The sequence below is a fragment of the Indicator indicator genome, chromosome 29, assembly GCF_027791375.1.
Source record: "Indicator indicator isolate 239-I01 chromosome 29, UM_Iind_1.1, whole genome shotgun sequence".
NCBI classification, from domain to species: Eukaryota; Metazoa; Chordata; class Aves; order Piciformes; family Indicatoridae; genus Indicator; species Indicator indicator.
In genome coordinates, this window is record NC_072038.1 from 3,641,161 (window position 1) to 3,662,885 (window position 21,725).

A 21,725-nucleotide genomic window follows, 5' to 3' on the forward strand; every position below is an offset into this window, starting at 1 on the left:
ACAGGGGGAAAGATATTTTCATAGAATTGTTTGTCACCTGGATTCTGCTGCCAAACAGCCTGAGGCTTTGCATCCCAGCACTCAGCGTGGCTCTATGTACAGATAAATGATGGCATTGTTAGGAACAGAATACTTTTCACAGGCAATTTTTTCCCCCACAGTTAGTATCTTCCAGGAAAGGAAAAAAAAAAAAAAAAAAAAAAGATCTGGGAGCCACTCCAATATGGATTTCTCCCAGACTAACTTTGCTGAGTTAAGAGACCCTTCCACTCTGGTCTGCATCTGCATTAAGGAAGAAGACTTTTAAGGTGGTCACTGAATTTTGGGAGCCTGTAGATGTGTAGAGAGAGGTCAGTGAGGAGAGAAAGGAAGAGGAATCACCTACAGTTTCTCTTATGCCCTGTTTACCTCCCTCCTCTGCTGCTGTACAGAGGAGCTGAGTACTGCCCATCACTTTAATCACCCAGGGGCTCTCAGCTGCCTGTCACTGCCAGATTGGACAGAATTTTCCAACACAGATCCCATCTTTTCAGGATGCACAGTCTGCTGCTCTAGCGTAAATACCTTATATTGCCTTTTCTGCAGGCACCCCTGCGAGGTAATGCAATCAAGAATAAATCCAGGGAGTTCCATCACACAGAAGGCAAAAACACCCTTCAGCTAAACCCACTGTCACATGAGTTCATTTGGACCTGAGCATCTCTGATGGATTCCAGGGCTGACAAGGACAAATAAACCTCCTTGGATCAAACTCCACACTGTCAAGTAGGAGAAAGGGCACCTTCTTCAATCCTTATTCCCTTACACTGAAGAGCAAATACCAGAATCTCAAGGCTTTTCTGAACTTGTATGTAACAGACATCTCACACTCACAACTCTGCAAACCTTCATTCTCCTCAGTTTTAAGCACCTTCCACCCTTCAGAAAGTCACAAAGAGTTTTTCCCCAAGAGTAAGAGAGGAACCTGCACCAGAAGCACAGATTTCTCATCAGGGTGCAAAAGATGGGAGAGCATAGAGTTGGAGCAAGAGCTACGGAAGACACAACACCAAGGTAATGATGTGGGGCTGTTCCTATGGGGTTCCCCTCTCACAGGCCCAGCTGGGGAACTTAGAAACACCCCCATCTTGAAGAGTATTCCATCCAAACCACCGAGGAACCGACATTCCCACCAAAGGATCTTGAGACTTGCCCAAAGTCACCGAGAAGCCCACGGCAAAGCCAGGACACCCTCCGGTGCTGAAACAAGCCTTGGTCCCGGGGATGCAGGAACCCATCATAGCGGTGGGGGGAGGTCTGCGGAGCAGCTCCCTCCTCCATTCAGCCCGGGTCACCCCCACCCTTCCAGCCCCAAACCTCGCTCCCTGCAGCACCGCGGGAGGGCTGGGCGGAGAAGAGGAGGAGAAGGAGGAGGCCGGCCTCGCCTCGCCTCCCCCTTCCCTCTCGCCCGTTTCCTTGCAGCATTTCCATGCTAGAGGTCTCCACCGAGCTGCGGAGAGAGGATCTGCCGGGCTGCGCCGGGCCCTCTTCCTTCCTTTGTGCATCCCCCAGCCCTGTACAAGCCGTGCCCCCTCCGCCCCGACCGCCACGTCCCCGCTTCATTCCCCACGGAGCCTCCTCCGGTCCTGGAGGCAGCAGGAAGAGGCCTCCCCGGGCAGGCAGAGCCGGGGCAGCAGTGAGGAGCCGGGTGCCACGTCGTGCCATCCGCCCCCAGCTTCCCTGCCGGGGCACCGAGGCCGCATCCCCACCCGCATCCCTGTCCGCATCCCAGCATCCAGCCCCGCTCCGCGTCCTCGGCGGCGGCGGGGTCCCCGCCGGCGGATGCTCCGCGTCTCCCCGGGCCGCTGGTGCTAAATGCTGAGCGCCGACAGGATGGAGGAGTTTCAGAGCGAGGAAGAGGAGCCCTGGTACGATCAGCAGGACCTGGAGCAGGGTAAGGATGGGGAGCACACCGCAAGCTGCCAGGGATGGCTGAGCAGGGGGATGCGGAGAGAAAAGAAACAGGGGCAAATCACGGGTTCGGGAGGGTGGGATACCTCCCCTCAAGACTCACATTGGCTTGGCAAAGCCGCTGCCACGTCCTGCAGTGACACCTCTGTGGAAATCTCAGCTGCACTGTTCCAAATCATTCTCCTGGCTGTGGAAAGTTGAAACCCAAGGGATACAGGCAGGGAAGACAGATCTGTCCTGAGCACCAGGAGGGTAAACCGATGTGTGTTACACCCCCAAGGAAGCTGGCTCCTCAGAAAACTTGCTGCAGAGAGAATCAAACAGGGGTAGTTATGACAGTGCTTCCAGCTCAGAGCGGTCACAGGTAGCGTTTGCAGGCACACTAGTTTGAAATTAATACATCAGAAATTATGTGTTGCAGAGCTGAAGATGCTGAAAGCATCTCTCAAAAGCTTTTCCTATCCAAGCCCCAAATTCAAAGGGAATCTTCAGCTTCTAAGTCACCTAATTACTTCTGGAGATTTTTGCCATCATCTATAAAAGCGGGGGAGGGGGGGAGGGGAATATCCAGTCCAAGTTTCAAACAGCAAAAAGAGCCTTGTTAGAGGATAAACATTTTCATGTGTAATTTGTTTCGAGGTAACTGTCCCTACATTTGCACTGGTTCTGTGTGACATTTATCCTAAGGCAGGACAGTTGGTGGCTGTGGGTATTTGGGGCTTTTAATTTCATTTTGCTTATCTTCATATATTGAGTCAACATGCAGAAAGTAAATAACAGGCAGAAGTCCCAATTCAGGCTGGTGGCACAGGAACCAGCTGAACTGATTTGCCAATCTGTAGGTAAAAATCATTCCCACCTGAATCCTCACCCCTCTGGCAGGGTGCACTATAGGTAGGGTGCAGCCAGAGATGTGCTTCAGCCATCTGACTGTCAGCAGGAACCCAGAGGCTGCAGTGCCTCTGCCCACCATCACTCCAGGACGTTATGTCATGATTTGAAGTTTACACAACTTCAGCTACAGGGCAGAAGCCTGTGAAGGAATGACAACAACACCCCCCCACACACACACACCCCTCCCCACTCCCCCAGAGATTGTTGCAGCTGGTTTTTTAACCCCAGTTTCTCAGTGAACAGGAAGTATCAATAGCTGGATCCTGGGCTCTGTGCTCTGAAACACAACGTTCAAAGTAAGGCAGGGCAGAGCACAGAGAGGGAGCTGTCAGCTGAATAAACAGTGCAGCCTTTGAACGTTCAGAAATTCACATTTCTGGGTGACGTCTTCCCAAGGCTCACGTCTTCCCATGCCTCACAAGGGGCCTGGGCACTGGGCCAGGGGCAGGATGCAGGCTGAGGAACAGCAGAGCTACAGATGAACATGGGGAGTGTTGAACAATGTGGGACCGATTGATTTTTAGCCCAGCACTGTCCCTGGTGTCAGGTTCATGAGTCAGCACTGGCACAGTACAACTGGCTCACAACAATAAAAGCACCTTCCCACTGCAGGCCAGGTTCCCAGCTCTGTCCCAGCAGTATAAACACAGAACAACCACCTCCAGATGACGGATTGATGCTAGGGACAGACTCCACCTTTGAGCATACACAGGACTGGAGGAAAACACAGAACCAACACAAAGCCCAGCTGCAGGGTTTGCAGCCTCCTGTATGAATGGAGGCTGCACAGGCTTGCACCAACTCAGGAGGAGAGATGGGGAAGGCTTTAACTAAAATCAGCCAAGTGGAAAGGTCCTACAGGATAATTACAACCGTAATTAATTTGCATGCTGCACAAAGCATCACGAAGGACAGTGCTAGACTTTGTCCACGGACACTGTGCCTTCACACTACAGCCCTAGCAGCCTCCAGAGGTCTTTGGTGACAACACAGCCGTGAAGCTGTTGGTTTGGAGATGGGGGAGGGGGTGTGGAAGCACAGAGCAAGATGCCCAGCACAGCACGGTGATAAGGCAGTGGCAGGCTGGCATCACCCAGAGGATCGGCACATCAGCAGCCCAGGGTCACACAGAAACCCATGCCTGGCAGCAGTGCCAGCAAGGCAGAGGACAAAAGCATAGCTCCTTAGGAGCTGAAGGGTGGGAGAAACAAACAAAAAAAAAAACCCACAAAAAAAAAAAAAAAAACAAACACCAACCCAAGCTTGGAGAGCAAAGAAGGTTCCTCTGTGAAGCAGTTGGTTGCTGGGTCTTTATCGTCATCTCACAGCATCATCAAATATTTATTACATTTACATCCAAAACTGTTTGCTAAGCAACAGATGGCTTAACTGGGAGCTCTCTGATGATTACAATAATTAACCATTTTAGCACCACAGAGGAAACCATGACTCCAGCTCCACTCTGAGCACCTGTTACGTTCCTCCCCATCCTTCACAGAGCTTTGCCTTGTTGAAGTAACTCATTTTTCCAAGAAAATAAACCCAAATCACTCTTTGTTTCCCCCTGAAGTGCCCACAACAACTGATTGCATCCACCATGTGCCTTGGAGGCATCAAGATCTGGCCCTCAGCCTTAAGGCTTTCCTAGCCTCAAGGCTTTCCCAGCCTCATTCAAATGAAGCTGGTGCCTTTCAGATTGCTTTACCAGTTTCCTAGCAAGCTGTAAACCTGCCTGGTTCAGGGCATTGCACCAAGATACCTTGGCACATTGAAGCAGAGACTCAAATCCCAGCCAGTACTCAGCAGTGACATGAAAGCTGTAGTGGTGTCCTCTGAGGTGTTTCATTCTTATGGTGTTCCCTTTAGGAAGGCTTTCTGGTTTGAGGAAAGTGGTAAAAATGGAGCTCAGATTGCATGGCAGCACGGCTATCCTTAGTGCCAGGCTTTGTAAGCATGAGTAGATGTCAGGGTGCTTTGGTTCAGCCACAGCCTCACCTTCCATGGGCTGGAAAATCTGTGTCTCTAAGCCTCAAAACCAGAATATAACAATGGTGAACCTTTTTCCAGCCATTGAGAAGCAATGATGTGGCTACAGCTGCATCATGCCCTGTGCACAGGCTGTACGTGAGCCAAACCCCAAGAAAATGAATAAGCTAAAATTAGAGAGTCTGAGCTGGGCATAAGTGGGGACACCTTTTCTGTTCATCAGGAGCATTTGTGTTCAGAAGGGCTGCTTGCCAACTCAGTTGCATCTGGATCCAAGCAGAGCACAGACCAGTTCCTGCAGCTATCTCTGCCACCACTTCCAGCCTTCATCTCCCCTGCAGCAATCTCCCAACATGAGTCCTCCTCGCAGTCACCCCACTGCATTCCCTCATCTTCCCAGCTTCCCTATATCCTTGCCAGCATTCAGGTCTAAGCCAAAGAGCAGAGTGCAGCCCAAGAGGAGGGATCTCAAAGCCACCTTTGCAATGTCTGGAGGCTAAATACAGCCCCAGTGCTGGGGTGATTCCTGCTGTGTAAATAAACCGGCACCAAACTGCTCTGAGTTAGCCAGCAGGACAAGAACCAGAACATCACCTCATTGCCACTGACAGTCCTCTCCTCCCAGGCAGCCACAGAAACTTTAGGGCCAAACCATCTGCAATGCAGGCTTGGGACTTTATGGCTGTAACCTCTAAAGGTCTCCAGACTTAAGGATCTTATTTTAATTCCTCCTGCTCTTGCCAAGCATCTGATTGCTTGCACGCTAAGAAGGAAAATGACACAAGGTGCTGAGCTTGCACCACTCCCATCTCATCTGTGTAAAGACACAGGGGCAGCAGCACTCAGGTGATCACCTCCTGAAGCTGGGGTGAACCCAAGGGATCAGTGCTAGCAGCCTCTGGCACCCATACCTGCCTGTTTGCTGTATCACTCAGCCTGCACAGGGTGGTCCATAGAGCTGCAGGTCCTATCAGCTTTCCCAAAGGACCCATTGCCCTCAGGAGTAGGAGGTACCCCAAATTCTGTCCTTCATGATGCAATTATCCTGGCAGTCCAGCTCAGGGGACAAGCCATGCAGCTTTCCTGTCCTCCAGGAAGGCAGCAGTTAACACACTCTCCTTCCTCCCCAGCAGCAAGCCAGAAGGATGGAGTTCTGCCTGCAGTAGCTGAGCCACTTACTTATTCAGCAGTGCAGTACAGCAGGTAACTTATGGAAGTGGAAAGTTTTCAGTGACTAATTGCTGAGCTGCCTGGGAATGACAAGAGGGACTAGAAGTCCCAGGAGACAAGGAAATCAGATGACAGGTTAGTCTGAGGAAAGGATGAGAGCCTCCAAATCTGGGGAGGGAAAAAAAGAAAGGCTATATGTAAAGATCAATATATTTTCCTGTTATGTAAAGACAGCAAGAATAAGGGGTTCAAGAAAGCCCCACAGAGCAACTTCCAGGATCTCTCTCCTGGTCTCTCACAGAAGCTCCTGTAGAACCCTAGGCACATAATTCCAGCTGTGGGAAGGAACACAATTAGAAGAACTGCTGGAAAGGGAAAAGAAGGGAAGGGGGGGGATAAACTGGAGTTTCCCGTATCTCCCATCCTGAAACAACCAGCTGACAGTGGCATTTCTCCATGGCAAGGCCATGCATGAAGGATTTATGGTCCAAGTCCTGAAGGACATTCCCCCCATGGCAGCCCTGAGCCCAAGGGACTGGAAGCCAAAGCAGCAGCCACTAACACCCTGCATGCAGGGGCTGTCCCCCCCACCCCAGCATTTTCCATTCCTCTTTCTTTCCTCCTGTACAGTGACAGGGTGGCTGCACTGACTCACTGTGACAGTCAGGAGCCACTTTGAGCTGTGACAGCACCAGGGTCCCATCCTGCTCCTGCTAAAAGCAGTGCCAGTGCTCAGGCCAGCACATGGCTTGCTCAGTTCCACACACACTTCACCTTCTCAGCTTTCCCAGGGCAGCACAGTGCTACATTCCCACCTCACCCAGCTAACAGAATCATAGAACTGTTGAGGTTGGAAGAGACCTTTGAGATCATCAAGTCCAGCTGCTCACCTAGAGCTCACAACCCCACCACTACTGCTAAGCCACTACAACTAAACCACATCCCTCAGCACCACACCCACACACCTTTTAAATCTCGCTGGGTATCTCTCCACCACCTCCCTGGGCAGCCTGTTCCAATGCATGAGAACCATTTATGTGGAGAAATTTTTCCTAATATCCAACCTGAACTTTTCCTGGCACAACTTGAGGCCATTTCCTCTTCTCACATGTTGCATGTGAAAAGAAACTGACCCCCACCTCACTCCCCTCAGCCTCCTCTTCTGAAGACTAAACAACTCCAATTCCCTCAGCTGTTCCTTGTATGATATTTTCAAGGCCCTTCCCCAACTTAGTACATCTGTGTTCACACCAAACACACCATGAGGGCTCCCAAAGATTCTACTTAACCTGCTCAAAACCACATACATGGGCCAAGAAACCAGGCAAATATCTCCAATACAAAAACACCCTGGAGGAATAATTCCAAATGTTACACAACTGCTGCTCTCTGCACAGCTGAGAATTTTTTTTTAAGTGATTTTGTGCTAGAGTTTGTCCTTTGGGTACTTTTTTTTTTTCCATGTGTATTTAACAAACAGCTGTAAACCTTCTCTTTAAAATGTGACAGTTCTTTTTAATGGTTTAAACAGCCTGTTCTCTGCAGCCTGCTGCAAAGTCACTCCAGTGTGCAGCTGCCCTGGCACTGCTCACTTAATTTGTCTCCTCCTCCCTGAAGAATTCAATCCTTGGAGTCTGTAGCATCCAAGTCCACGCTGACTTCTTCCAATTACGCAGCTGCAGCAATGGCAGTTGGGGCTAGGACATCATCATGCTGTCCTCCAAGTTTTCTTGGCTTGCAAGGAAGTGTTGAGTCCTGGGAAGGCACACTGGACTGGGAGGAGGTGGCTGAGCACCAGTGTCTGCAGGAGCAGGCAGAGCAAGGAGCAGCACAGCACATCCTCCCCAAGCATCAGAGCTGCCTTCAGGGACACTGGTGTTGGGCTCCTGGAAAAGGCACTGCCCTGCACCCTGCTCAGAACTAGTGATGGACATAAATAACACCATCTGGAGAGCACATCAAGTATTTCCTCACTCAGGCTCAGACTGCAAAGCTGCAGCCCTGTGCTCTTCTTGCATAGCTCCACACTGACCACTCACTTGAAGCCAGCACCTCTTTCCACAAGGGCAGCATCTCAAGCCAGCACCAATGGCAAGGCCCAAGGCAGCTGGGCTGTGTGAGCACCTGGAGGAACTTCAGAGCACTTCCCAGCAGTGGAGAGGAAGGGACCAGCAGTGGGGCAGCAGCTTGTAAGGTGATACTCTCCTTTAAAGCCAAGCAGAGGAGCTGCTAGAGAAGAGGTGGGCTGGGGGTTGGTGTTGCTGCAGAGGGTCAGGCTGCTTTCTGCATTTAGCTGTACCACATGGCTGTGGAAGAAGATCTTCTCTGTACCTACATGCCTCTGGCACATGAGAGGTAGCAGGAGTAACCAGGAGCTGTAGTGCTGGTGGTGGTCATGAGGGTTGCTGTAGCTCAAGTGGCAGCTGTGCCGGAACTTAGTTGTTCCTCAAGAGACCAAACCACTCAGGATTGGTGATCCTATCTGCCTCCTCCCAGCAAGGAGGGCAGAAAGGGTGGACAAGTTGGCTGGTAATGGCTCAGAGTAGGAGAAAACCTTACGTGAGCATAAGCAGGGGTGGAGAGCTGGCATGGTTATGGCAGCCCATTGCTGTGGGCAGCCTTCCTGCCACGTGAGCACACTGACCTGTCCTTTGCAGGTCACCTCTGCCTGGGGCTCTGCACATGCACAGCACTGTGGTGCAGCAGCAGCAACAGAGAACGTGCCAAGCCTCCCTGGTGGTCATCCTCCTTGTCCATCCTGGGTCAGCCACGACCTCCTGTCCCCAGACTACAGCGAGGAGATGAAGTTGCCACATGGCAGCCATCCACATGTCTGTGTCTTTGCCTTTAAAAGAGTAAAAGCCTCCATTCACGGTTCTCTGCATCCTAACATAATTAATTAGTTGGAGCTTTGCTGCCCAGAGGAGGAGTGCAGGCAGGAAAGCACTGCCTGCCTTTTCCCCTCCTCTTTCCTCCCTTCTTCTCCCCAACAGCTTCACTTGTATGCATTTATTTAGGACTCTTTCTGATCCAGGTGCACTATCAGAGTCTCCAAGCTCTTTGATACCATTTTAGCCTACAAGGTAAACACAGGCACTGAGGCTGTTTAGATAAGAGAGCAGCAGGGAAAGAGGCAGATGGGGCCTCAGCCATGGTCTAATAACATGTTCCATGTTATCATGCTCTAACAACTTGGCAAAGGGCACATGGATTGCCATGGGCACAGGGATGGGACTGCTGTGGATGTGTTTGTATAGACACATACAGCTCACAAGCATCCTAGGTTCTCAAACATCAATGTATAGGGGAGGCTTTGGGGAACAGAATGGTAAGAGGGCAGAAAGAAAAGGCAAGTATCAATGAAATCAAAACAGCCTGATGAGCATCTGAGAATAAGAGAATGAGAATAAGAGAATGAGAATAAGAGAATGAGAATAAGAGAATGAGAATAAGAGAATGAGAATAAGAGAATGAGAATAAGAGAATGAGAATAAGAGAATGAGAATAAGAATGAATAGAGCTGATAGAAAGGAAATACTGAATAGAAGTAGAAGGGAGCAGCAGGAGCTGCAAAGACTGGAGGGATTCCCAAGCCCTTATTGGAGTCTTCTACTCCTTGGTGATGCCTCTTCTGCCCAGGGGACTAGAGAAAACCCCAAGAGAACTGCTCTCATTGTGCTGTGCTGGCCTCAACCCCCTGCAAACCTCTTCTCTCTGCAACCAACTGAGCTCCTTTCCCTACCAGAGAAAGCCAAAGGCAACCCAGGGATATGTAACAGATTACGTAAGAGAAAGAAAAGGCAGAGAAAAGGAAGGAAAAAAGCAAGCAGGAAACCCAGCAAATCTTATTAGGCTAACAGAAACACCCGTGTGACCAACAGCAGCTCAGGGCAGCCAGGGCCATGGTTTGAAGCAAGGAGAGGATGAAGGTGGAGGTGGCTGTGCTCCTGTGTGCTCCACACACCAGTTTTGCCTGCTCCCACCCAGCCCTGCCAGAAGCATCTTAGAATCATAGAACCATGGAACCGTTTATGTTGGAGGAGACCCTTGAGATCATCAAGTCCAACCACTCACCCAGAGCTCACAACTCCACTACAACTGCTAAGCCATTGCCACTAAACCTCAGCACCACATCCACACATCTCTTAAATACCTCCAGGGATGGGGACTCCACCATTTCCCTTGGCAGCCTGCTTCAATGCCCGAGAGCCCTTTCTCTGAAGAAATTTTTCCTAATGTCCAACCTGAACGTCCCCTGACACAACTTGAGGCCATTTCCTCTTGTCCTGTCGCTGCTGCACTGGGCTGCTCTGCAGAGCAAACCCTGCTTTTGTGGTACACCCAGCTACAGCAGAATGGGAGGACTCAGGAGTGCAAAGCTGAACTGGGTTAAGTGTGAAAGGAATGGAGACTCCACACCTCAGCAGTAACGCTGGTGGCTCTCTGAGAGCTCTGCCTGGCTGTGGGAACCACTATCATCTGTGGAATGGGCATGTTGAAAAGGCTGTTTGTGAGATGCTGTCAGATGGTTCTTGCTCCTCTGCACCCCAGGACCTTCCACTGCACACACACAGTGCCTCCATCACTTGCCACGGAGCAGCAGCAAGTGATACACAAAAGCTGATCTTCATCGTAATAAACCCAGACAGCACAATCCTTTGCAACTAGAAGGAAAAATAAATGAGCAGCCAGTCCACCCTACCCTGGGGTAAAGCAGCAAACCATCCTTTATTTAGATTTTGAAAGGAATAATTGCACCTCCCCTTGACTCTAAGTACCCATGTGTAATGGAGCAAGCAGCGAATGCAATTAAATTCAACGTCAACAGCATTAAACATCAGTTCTTAACTCTCAACCTACCCCATCCATCAGCCAGCAAGCACCCTGCACTTCCTCCAGAGACCTCCAGAGCAGAGCTCTGCTGGCTGTTCCTCCCTGCTCCTTATAAAGCAGGTGAATTCACCACCTGCAGCAGGAGAGGAGCAGCCCTTCCTACAGCCCCATCCCCAACCCTTTAGCAAAGGACAAGTAATTCCTTAATAGGAAATAACCTGATAAAACATGCTCCATAACCCCTGCTTTCTAGCTCTGTGAGCCAAAAGACTACTAACACCCCCTGCAAGCCTGCCTGTCTCACAGGATGGAGACAGGGTTGAGTTATTGAAAGGTGAGGAGCAAAAGCTCAGTATCCCTTGTCTGCACTCGGAGCAGCCTGAACACAAGAATCCCTCAGTGCAAGAAAAACAACGAGGGAAAGCTCAAAGCAGCTGCTCCAGATGGTGGCTTCCTCCAGAAAGCCATCAACTACCATCACCATTGTGCCAAGAGCAGCCACAACCTCCCCTGCCCAGCACCAAAGCCACAGCCAAGAGACACTGAGGGGAAAAGCAAGGACTCGTAGCTGTGGCAAGGGCTGCTCTGCCCAGAGAGCTGCAGGGCAGAGCTGGGAAGGCAGAAAGGGCTCCACAGCCTCTTTGTGCCTTCTCTGGGGCAGCTGGGAAGCACTCAGCCCCACGGCAGCATCATGCAGTTCACACCTGCCTGTGCCAGCAATACCAGGGGATGCTGCAGTGGAGGAACATCCTGCAGGTTGTTCCTCAGCCTCTTTCAGCCAGACACAACCTCCTGCTGCTGCTGCTGGATCAGGATTTTGTTCAAGTTTGCCAGCAGAATTATTGTTGGGCTGACAATGACCTCTGCAGCTTCAGGGTGCCTACCTCCTGGATGCACTGCCCAGACATCCTCTCCTGCAACGAGTGCTGCTTGGATTCAACTCCTGCTCCCTTCACACCAGATGGTCTCTCTTCTCTTCCCCTCCCTTCTTGCTCAGACACCATTCCCATGGAAGCTTGCAGGGAAATGCAGCCTCTCTCCTGCCCTCTGCTTTACTCTGCAGGCTTAGCTCTTTGTTTGGGCACATGAGGGGTCTCCTTGGCTGGTGTTAATTAGAAAGGTCACATCAGCTCTCACCATGCCAAAAGCCAGAAGCCACCAAGCTGGTGCTGCCCAGGACAGTTTGCATCCACAGTCCTCTCCCAAAGAAGATTTGGACAACACCAATGCTCCCCCATTTTTTTAAGCTGAACATTGGCTGTTTCCCAGTGATGCCTTCAGCACAAGCAGGCTGCAGAGGGGTCAGGCAGCAGGGCAGTTCCCTACCACTTCATGTCTCCTTCTGCACTGAGAGGGGAGGGGGAAGGGAGATACCAGCATATCTGCTAAATTAGGGCAAGTCAAACAGCAGTGGCTGGCTGATCTGATGGTGGAGTAGCAAAGAGGAATACAAAAACTGGTGGGGAAACTACAGTGCTATGCAGAGAGAGACTCCCCAGATTCCTAAACAGTTCTCCCCCCGCAAATTCCACACTCAGCCTCAGGTTGCCAAGGTCTCCAAGGAGAGGAGCTGTGTGCTCCCCCAGCCCGTGCAGGGCCACAATTAGAGGGAGCTGGTCTAAAGAACACATTAAAGAAGCACTTCCATGCAGCATCTCCTCCCTCCCCACAGTCCCACAGCCTGCAGGGGGACACCAACAGGTGGGGAAGAGGACTGGGGGATGAGGGGTGGGGGCGAGACAGGATTCCCAGGGATGCTCTGGCTGGCAGGCAGGCAGGCAGAGTGAGTGTGTGTAACCATGGCTGAGGCAGTTAAACAGACACTAAAAGAATCAATTCCCCCACGTACTTCAAGCCTGGAGTCTCCCAGGCCCTTACACTCAAAATGGAAACAAAGCATCAATTTCCTCCTCGGAGCTCAGCCCCCTTCTTCCTTCTTTCCCACTGGTCCCCAAAGGCTGCCCCTGTCCCCCATTAAATTATTGCTGACAGAGCCCTTTAAATCACAATGCAGGATCTTGCACTGCCTAATCCACTTAACTCAACCCCAGCTGATTAAATTGGATGCCATATGGTGGGGGAGCACTGGTGTAATCCAGAGGGAGGACGACACACTTGACTCATTACCTGGAGCCCAGCAGGGAGCCCACTCACTGCACACCTCTGTGCTGGGGCCCAGCTTGCTGCAAGGGATGTGATTTGCAAGACCTTGGTCTCCAGCAACCACCCCAGCTCTGGCAAAGTGGCTGTGGCATTAAATACAGCCCCAAGCAGCTTAAAGGCACAAATTGTCCTCTATCTCTGCTGGCATCTGGCTGTTCCCCCATCCCCAGCTGGTGTAGCAAACACTCAGGCTCCCAAGGGCACTTTGGAAACTGGGGATATTTGGTGCTTGGGGAAAGAAAAAGGAAAAAAGAGACAAAACAGTTGGAGGAGGTCTGCCCATGGGGAAATGTGCCAATATCTGGATTGCACTGATAGCTGTGATCACAGCCCTCAGACCAGGTCACTGTGCAATAGTGAGGATTATAATTAAAAAGGTCACAGCCTAGAATAACACCCTGCAGTGCAGGGCCACAGCTGGAGAGCACATTCCCATGGTGAAGGGGAGATTTGAGGACACACTGAACAGCTGTTGTGGCTGGACCACATCTGGGGAGCCAGCAGCACTAGAGCCACAGGCAAAGAAACGTGGCCATCACCCACCAGAACAGCCTGGCAGCAGGTCCCACAGTGCAGCATTATCCACCAGGAAAGCCCCATCCCAAGAACTGGCAGCACCAAAAGCATTTCTCCCAGCATGGACTCGTGTCCAAGAGGTCAGTGTCACTGTGAGCCTTATTCTGTCATGTGCCATTAGAAGTTGTGAGAGAACCCAGGCTCAGAACACAGCCTAGTGCCCTGCTCCACCTTCTTCATGTCTTAGTGACCAGCTATCCCTCTTTCCCAACCAGCTGCATGGCCAAATTAAGAACTGGAATAAATTCTATCTGCTCTGAGCCCTAGCAGAGCCTTTGCAAAACACATCATTAGCTGCAGACTAGAGAGGAGAGTCACAATGGTCTGAGAAATGCCAGGGCAGGAGAACCAGGTCCCCCCAACACACTGCAGGATTGCCACTCAGGTACCTAAAGCTACATGATAACCATACCAGAAAGAGCAGTTACACACATCCAGGATCTGTTTTCTTACCTTTTTGAAAGCTTAAGGTCAAATTTCCAGTCTGCCACTCCAAGAGGTAGGAACTCACCTCTAAAAACAGCAGGAAATGTAGAAAAAAACTGATCATGAGAGGTCAGGTTTTAAGAAGACAACCAGTTTCTGTGACAGCAAAGGGATGTCCTCAGAGCCACCTGTGTCATCACAAATCCCCAAACAGCATCACCTAAGGTGCTCAAGCTTTGGCCAACACAGGACTCAGGGTTGTGCTGAAGCTTTGCCCAGTACAGGACTCACAGGGTCCTGAGTTTTTTTCTTTACTCAGGAGGCAGCAACCCAACCTCCCTGACAAACACCTACTTTTCCCCTGCATTTTTCCTGAAGTCAAACTATTTCAGTAGCTTCCTAAGGGCATTCAGAGGTGCCAGACAAAGTAGTTTGCCCTCACCTTGAGGCTGCCCCAAGGAAAGAGCCTCAGACCCAGCTGACACAGCACAGCCAGGGTGGGAGGTGCAGGAGATACCTCCAGCCCCCTGGGGCCATGCATGGTTTTATTCCTGATGTCAGTCTGTTAGCAGGTGATGGATGGATGCTGACAGGCAAGGCCAGGCACTCCCCTCATTAAGGATAATAATAGAATTTACAGAGCATCCCTAAGGCCCTGTGGGGTTTTACCAACCCTCACTCTCATTCAGATGGATGCTGAGCACCTTTCAGCCCCACAGGTCTTGGTGATAGGCAATGGAGGTGCTGAGCATCTGCCACAACCAAGTTTGGAGCCTGATCCTGGCTGTGCAGTCTAGTGCAGAAGGGTTGTGCAGGCAGGCAGGTATCAGATCCTTGTTGTATGGAGAAGGTGCAGATGTCCTGAGCTCAGCCTCCCCACGTTCCTGCAGCCCAGCAAGACAGAAGAGGCCAGATCCTTGATGTCCCTCAAGCCCGCATCCGTGTCAAACCCTGCCAGTAAAACCAGCACCATGCAAAATGTGCCACTGTGTTTGGGGTGGTGGCATTTGGGGACCACATTCCATCCACCCACAGATGTAGCAGCTTTGTCCCATCTGCTTTTCAGACTTGCATTTGGCTGCAGAGCTGGGGAAGACACTGCTGGAGCGTAACAAGGAGCTGGAGGACTCCCTGCAGCAGATGTATGCCACCAACGAGGAGCAAGTGCAGGAAATTGAGGTAGGGACACAGTCAGGCCAGAGGTGGGGACAGGAGCTGCTCAGCCACTGCTGTGACCTAAGGGTGATGGTGGGGAAGGGACGTTTCCAGCAATGCCAACGACTCAGGTGTCAGTAGAAGGGAAGGGATGTGCCATGGGGCGTGGGGCTTAAAGTATCTTTTGTGTGTGCCTGAAGTGGGATGGATGGATGGATGGATGGATGGATGGATGGATGGATGGATGGATGGATGGATGGAGGTCTGGTCAAATTTTCCCCAGCCCTGGAGAGAGTCCCTATCCCCCACTAATTGGGATTTTCCCTCTTCTCACATCCCCACACCCTGCTCAGAAGAGCATGCCAGATTTTGGCACCAGGCTGCATCTGGGTCACATTTGGCCTCCCCCTGCCCATCCGCCAACCTTCACACTCATTTTCCTTTGCTCTGCTGCAGCTTTCCCTCGACTCCAGTTATTCATAATCACATTTGTTCCCAGCTGGCTCCTCGGCACCCCTGAAACACAGCGCCCTTTGTTAGAAGCATAAAATAGCTCTTTCTCCAAGAGCTGCAATCCAAACCTCTGCTTCAAGCATCCTTTGGGGTCAGGGCAGTATTTCTAAGAGCCTCCAGAACTGATCCTAGAGGCTTAAACCTGCTGTGTTGGGAGGATTTTCATCCACTGGAAAACTTCTAAGGATCTGTGAATTAACAAAGATTGGAACCCCCCCTGATTTAATAGGACAGAGGGCAGAGGGGGGCTGTGAGATCCAAGGAGCAGCTCGTGATGAATGAAAGGATCTGACAGCTGATGTCTGAGGAAATTGGTGGATGGCTTTAGTCATCCCCTCAGCAGCCCTTCAGGAGTGCATCTACTCTAGGATTTGAGAGCTGAGCTGAGAGTGAGCTCTTGAGTAGATGCCCCTCTCCCAGGATAAAATCTTGCAAAGGCAGACTCACAGAAAGGGGTCTTTGAACAGGCAGAAACCAGCAGTCACCTCACATTTCACACACTCAGGGGTTTCGCCTGAACTCCCCAGGAAATGCAGCTCCTGCAATTGATCCATCAGGCAATCCAATAACCAACTGGTAAAGGGTCTCACTCCCAGGAATATCAACTTTCTTTGAGCACTGAGAATGAAAAAACAGCTGAATAGGGAGAGGCTGAGGTTAGTGCCCTTCACAGAGGGCAGGGGAAGTTCAGTGGTATTTTAGACACAAAACTCTTTACAGGGGGGGGATTAATATTTCAGTGGTGGAAGAGACTTCAGCCAGGCAGAGGATAAATCAGCCACAAAACACATTATCAGAGGAAGGCTGTGGGAATTTCTGCCCATGAAGCAACCTGGATTTTGGGTGTAGAGAGTTTCTGGTTTGCTTTTGTTCTTGCAGTACCTGACTAAGCAACTCGAGATGCTGCGGCAGATGAACGAACAGCATGCAAAAGTCTACGAGCAGCTGGACCTGACAGCACGGGACCTGGAGCTGGCTAACCAGAAGCTCGTGCTGGAGAGCAAGACATCCCAACAGAAGATACAGTGGTACAGCCTCCCCTCCTCCCACTGCAGCAATGCTGTACCCGAGACCTTCACCTCACCCTTCCCCAGCCCCAGAGCGCAGTGTCCTTGCTCTCTAAGCCACTCTCTTATCAGTCAAGGTTTTGCAGCTATTTACAACACAAGCCCATGGCACTGATGCTGGGTAGCAGAGGTCAGGCATAGCACAGACACCCCTGGGACGAGGGCTGGATAGAGGAGTGTCTGAAGCTGCCAGAGGAGAGGCATGGCAGCCCTTCCTCAGGTGCATTTCCTTGAAGAAGAGGCAGATAATCACACCAGGGAGGTTCCCCAGCACACAACCCAGCAGAGACATTAGGCACAGATCCAGCTTCTGTGGAACTCTGGCTATTCCATGCTGGAACACCAATTTATCAATGATACTGCTTTCCTCAAACAAGCCCATGATCAAGGTCATCCCTGCAAACAACAGATCAAGCCATGTCCTTGCCATGCAGCATCTTTTGCAAACAACTGTGCAGGGAGGGAGTTTCAGGGCAGAGAAGGTCACAAACTGCATTCACAGCCAGAATGAAAGGAAATTGCTGCCCAGTCTCTCGGTGTTTATCTCTACAAGATAAACCAGAGGGAGAGAGTAAACAGCTTTGCCTGTTTGCTCCTAGTGCAGAGATGTTCCAGCACATGTCCCAGAGGGGACTGTTTTACCCAACTGATTAGAGCACAGAGGGTCTCAAATTAATGCAATCCCTTGCTGCTGCTTCAGGCCCCCCCAGCCTTTTCTACAAACCCCCATTCAACAGCAGCCATGGGCATGAAAACAAAGCACTGCCATGCCATCTGGACATGGCACTTTGGGACATGGTTTAATGGCCATGGTGGTGTTAGGCTGATGGTTGGACTCAATGATCTTGGAGGTCTTTTCCAACTGGAACAATTCCATGATTCTGTGGTACAGAAAATGGGAGCACCTTCCACAGACTGCCTTTCTCTGTAGGGTAAAAACACCTCCCAAGGCCCCATAATTCCTGACCCCTCTCACCCATGTTCCCTCCTCTCTCTGCAGCTTGACAGAAACGATTGAGGGGCTGCAGAACCAAGTGGAGGAGCTGCAGAAGCAGGTGGAGGAAATGAGGAGCTTGGAGCAGCTCCGCATTCGGCGGGAGAAGAGGGAACGGCGCCGAACCATCCACACCTTCCCCTGCCTTAAGGAGCTGTGCTCCAGCCCCAGGTATGGAGCCTCACCCATAGCAACCCCGCCAACCACCTCCTCACCTCCTCTGCCCATGATCAGGGGCTGTGGGGGGTTAGCACAAAACCCCACATACATCTCCACACAGATCTAGGCTCTGCAGCAGAGCCTGAGGCTCAGTCCTAGAGGTGAAGGGAGGACCTCCTGCTCACCTAACCAGGTGGCATTGGCAAAGCAGCTTCCTCATCCTATCATCTCCAACATGGAGACATAAGCTGTTGTTCAGAGGGATCCCAGGAGGACCTGGATGCATCACACAGCTGCACTGGTGCAGGCTGCAGGGGACAGGCGTTGCCTGGAGGGGCTGGGACTCTCCTGGCACACTGGCAGGGAGCTGTGCAGGAACACAGGCCAGGCAGGATGCATTGCTTGAGCTCTAGATAGCTCAAACCAATCTCTCCCAGCACAGCCCACCCCATGACACATCATGTAAAGAGGACCTGTACCCCAAGCTGCCTACTCAGCTTCTCTTCCCAAACCAGCACAGCTCATTTTCCCTTTGCAGCTGCCTCCCAGCACAGTACCAGCATCTGCAGCTCACTGAAACCAGTTGAAATGGTGCATTTGGTGCTGTGTGACTGCAGTTTCCCCCCAAGGAGCACCAGAGACACACCAAGACACACCACAAGCTGCCAAGTGCTGTACAATCACCTTCAGCTCTATTTCACACTTGCTCCTCCTTAAAGCCCAGCCACTGTGTTAATTCAGTGACCTCAGGAGGACATTTCTTGCTCAGCTTTGTCCATAATAGAGGCTTCTTTAAATAGACAAGCAGTCAATAAACTTTGTTACTGAAAGCATCCCCTGCCAGAGGATACGAACAAAAGACACTTTTACTGCAGCAGCAACAGGGATGTTTATGAGGCCACAACCTAACCCCCAGCCAAATCCACTTAATGCCTCTGTGTTTTTTTCCCCCCTCGGTCCCACCCTCCCTGCAGTGCCTCAGGACCTCAGCCCAGCTTGCAGCTCTGCAGTTGGCTCTGAAGGTCAGGCTGTCCTTCAGGAACTTAGAAAGCTGTTCAATAACCCCCATCACTGGTGATGCCTCCCAGGGGAAGCCACGGTGCTTGCTCATTTCCAATCTGTTCTAACCAGATAGGGTGCCATGGGCACTTCATCGAGGAGGAGGGAAATCTGACTTCCCTACAGCAATGTGTGGGAAGGTAGAAGTACTTGTTATCACTTCCCAGGCAATGAAGAATGGGCAACTTGGTCAGGAGTATCTGTCTGCCTCCCTTGCTGTACAAATCTTCTCCCACTCTCTCTGGAGCACCTCCCAGATGCAGAATAGCAGAGCCTGAGCTTCTGGTTTTAGGCTGGGTGAGGCTTGGGGCTGTTGGCAGATATGGTGAGTAGATGGTGAGCTCCATGATGCAGTGAATAGCTGATGAACTCCATCAGGAAAAACAGGAAAGCCTTCCACTTTGAAGCACTGGAACATTCATCTTTGCCTCAGAGCAGTGCTGGTGGCTTACCCATCAGCCAGATGGGTCTTTTGCCTTTCAGGATCTCATTTCCCTCCTGTCTTTCATCACTGCTATCAAACGAGACTGAAGGTTCTCTGAGAGAGAGATAAGACTCTGTGTCCAGAAGAGCCCCAGCCCCACTTTGTGGTCTCCTGGCACATGGGAGGAGGCCTCCATGAGCCCATTCTGGGTGTTACTTACGTGACCATAAGACACAGTGAGTCCCTTGTGGAGTGTCACTCAGCCAGACTCTCTCACAGGTCTTTCTTCTCTTTCAGGTATGAGGACGCGTTCCAGGTCCACAGCTCCTCCACAGAGTTCAACCAGAAGCCACTGGAGAGGGAGAATGAGCGTCTGCAAGCCATGGTGAACTCGCTGAGGTCCCAGGTCAACCAGGAGAAGCAGCGGAAGGAGAGGGTTGAGCGAGAGTACAGCTCTGTAATCCAGGAGTACTCGGACCTGGAGCAGCGAGTCTGCGAGATGGAGAACTGCAAACTGCGCATCAAGGAGCTGGAAGCAGAGCTCCTGGAGCTCCAGCAGATGAAGCAGGTCAAGAAGTATCTGCTCAGCCGAGAAGACAACTTGTCCGAGGCCCTCCTCGAGCCATTGAATAACGCCCCAGAGGCAGACTACATCGACCTCTCCGAGGAGGAGGGAGGGAAAAGCCAGGGGCCCTCCATGAGCCCTTCCCCAAACCACCCCGTCCGGAAGAGCTGCAGCGACACCGCCCTCAACGCCATCGTCGCCAAGGACGCCGTGAGCCGGCACGAGGGCAACTACACCCTGCACGCCAACAACGTGCGCAAGAGGGGCATGTCCATCCTCAGGGAGGTGGACGAGCAGTACCACGCCCTGCTGGAGAAGTACGAGGAGCTGCTGAGCAAGTGCCGGCAGCACAAGGACAGCGTGCGCCACGCCGGCGTCCAGACCTCCCGGCCCATCTCCCGCGACAGCTCCTTCAGAGACTTCCGGAGCGAGGGATACGAGTCGGAAGAGCGGAAAACCATGGAGAAGACCATCAGCAAGCACGTGGAGGCCGTGGACAAGCGGCTGGAGCAGAGCCAGCCCGAGTACAAGGCTCTGTTCAAGGAGATCTTCTCCCGTATCCAGAAGACAAAAGCAGACATCAACGCCACCAAGGTGAAAAACAAGAGCGGCAAATGAGCCCTGCCCCTCCGCAGCCCCCCATGTGCAATCGCCACAGCCAAGGCTTCTCCTCAGCCCCAGGAAACACCACCTGGCCCTACGGCTTCGAAGGTTCGAGAGGTCTACATGTAAGAAACTGTCCCCAGAGACTCAACTCCCTCTTTTTGAAGCTGGGGCTCTGGACAAGTCTTTTGGGCCAACTGTACATTGTAGTTAGAGGATGTCAGAAACCGTACGATGGATCTCTGCATGAGTCGCTGCCGGACGTCGCAACAGCAACGGAAACCACGCCACAAAGAAAAAGAAAAGCAATCACCTCCTCCACCTCCCCTCCTCAGCTTGTCTTACAGCCCCCGTGATCTGCAAGCAAAAGCTTGGACGTCCTCCAGCATCCTGCCACAGCTGGAGCGCAGTGCTTCAAAGCAAAACAAAAAGCCATCAGGACTTCAGGAGCTACTCCAGCACACCAGCCCGACCCTCCTCTTTGGTTTTATGGCTAAGAACCTATGCTTGCAACCCAAGAGACTTCCATCCACGCCTCCCCCTTCCCCAAAGGGCAGTATGTTCTTGCTGTTTAAGCCATCCTCTTAGCAGTCAGGTTTTTCAGCTATTTACAATGCAAGCTCGTTGCAACTGGAAAAACTTGAAGAGAAACGTTCAAACTGATTGTTCTGTCTTCATCACGATCATGGAGTATCTCAGTCCACACTCTCCAGACTTTGTAGGCATATGGGACTTTCTCTCTTTAAACAAGCCCCACTCTTTGAGCCCAGGGGAAGCACTGTGCCTGGAAGGAACTTGATGACCAGGGCTTTCCCATAAGCCAGACGAGAAGTGCTATTACAGTATCAGAGACAACGCTTTCATCTCATGGTCTGGGTACCAGCCCTCTGTGCTGTGCTCTTCAAGAGGTTGTCACTGCCCCACTGGAGCAAACACCTCAAATACAGCTTGTTTGGGCTTGCAGGGCTGACTAGCAGTGACTTGCATGCAAGCTAAAGGACAGAGCATCACACTTGCGTGGCATCAGGACCTCCGGCCCTGGCAGTAGCACCAATCATACATTGCCCCACACTTTTGCTCTGAGCATCTCCCCAGTCAAGAGGACAGATTTCAGCCTTCTGCTGAAAATAGCCCTTCTTGGCTGAGCCACTGTCTCCTCTCATGTTCCAGTTCACTTTCCAGCACGGA

At 51.5% G+C, this 21,725-nt stretch overlaps 1 protein-coding gene across 1 annotated transcript; it reads left to right on the forward strand.

Moving 5' to 3' along the window:
* The first annotated feature begins 1,854 nt into the window (after positions 1-1,854).
* Positions 1,855-20,552, forward strand: CDR2L (cerebellar degeneration related protein 2 like). The gene is made up of 5 exons (XM_054393938.1): positions 1,855-1,933; positions 15,065-15,177; positions 16,546-16,694; positions 17,734-17,898; positions 19,667-20,552. Exons 1-5 carry the CDS (start codon positions 1,855-1,857, stop codon positions 20,550-20,552), a joined length of 1,392 nt encoding a protein of 463 aa, XP_054249913.1.
* The last annotated feature ends 1,173 nt before the right edge of the window (positions 20,553-21,725 follow it).

Bases quoted from the DNA above. Each gene is read 5' to 3' on its own strand.
- CDR2L (XM_054393938.1), top strand. From the start codon at position 1,855: ATGCTGAGCGCCGACAGGATGGAGGAGTTTCAGAGCGAGGAAGAGGAG. The intron at 1,934-15,064 runs GTAAGGATGGGG...TCTGCTTTTCAG, and splicing joins TCAGCAGGACCTGGAGCAGG to ACTTGCATTTGGCTGCAGAG. The intron at 15,178-16,545 runs GTAGGGACACAG...TTGTTCTTGCAG, and splicing joins AGCAAGTGCAGGAAATTGAG to TACCTGACTAAGCAACTCGA.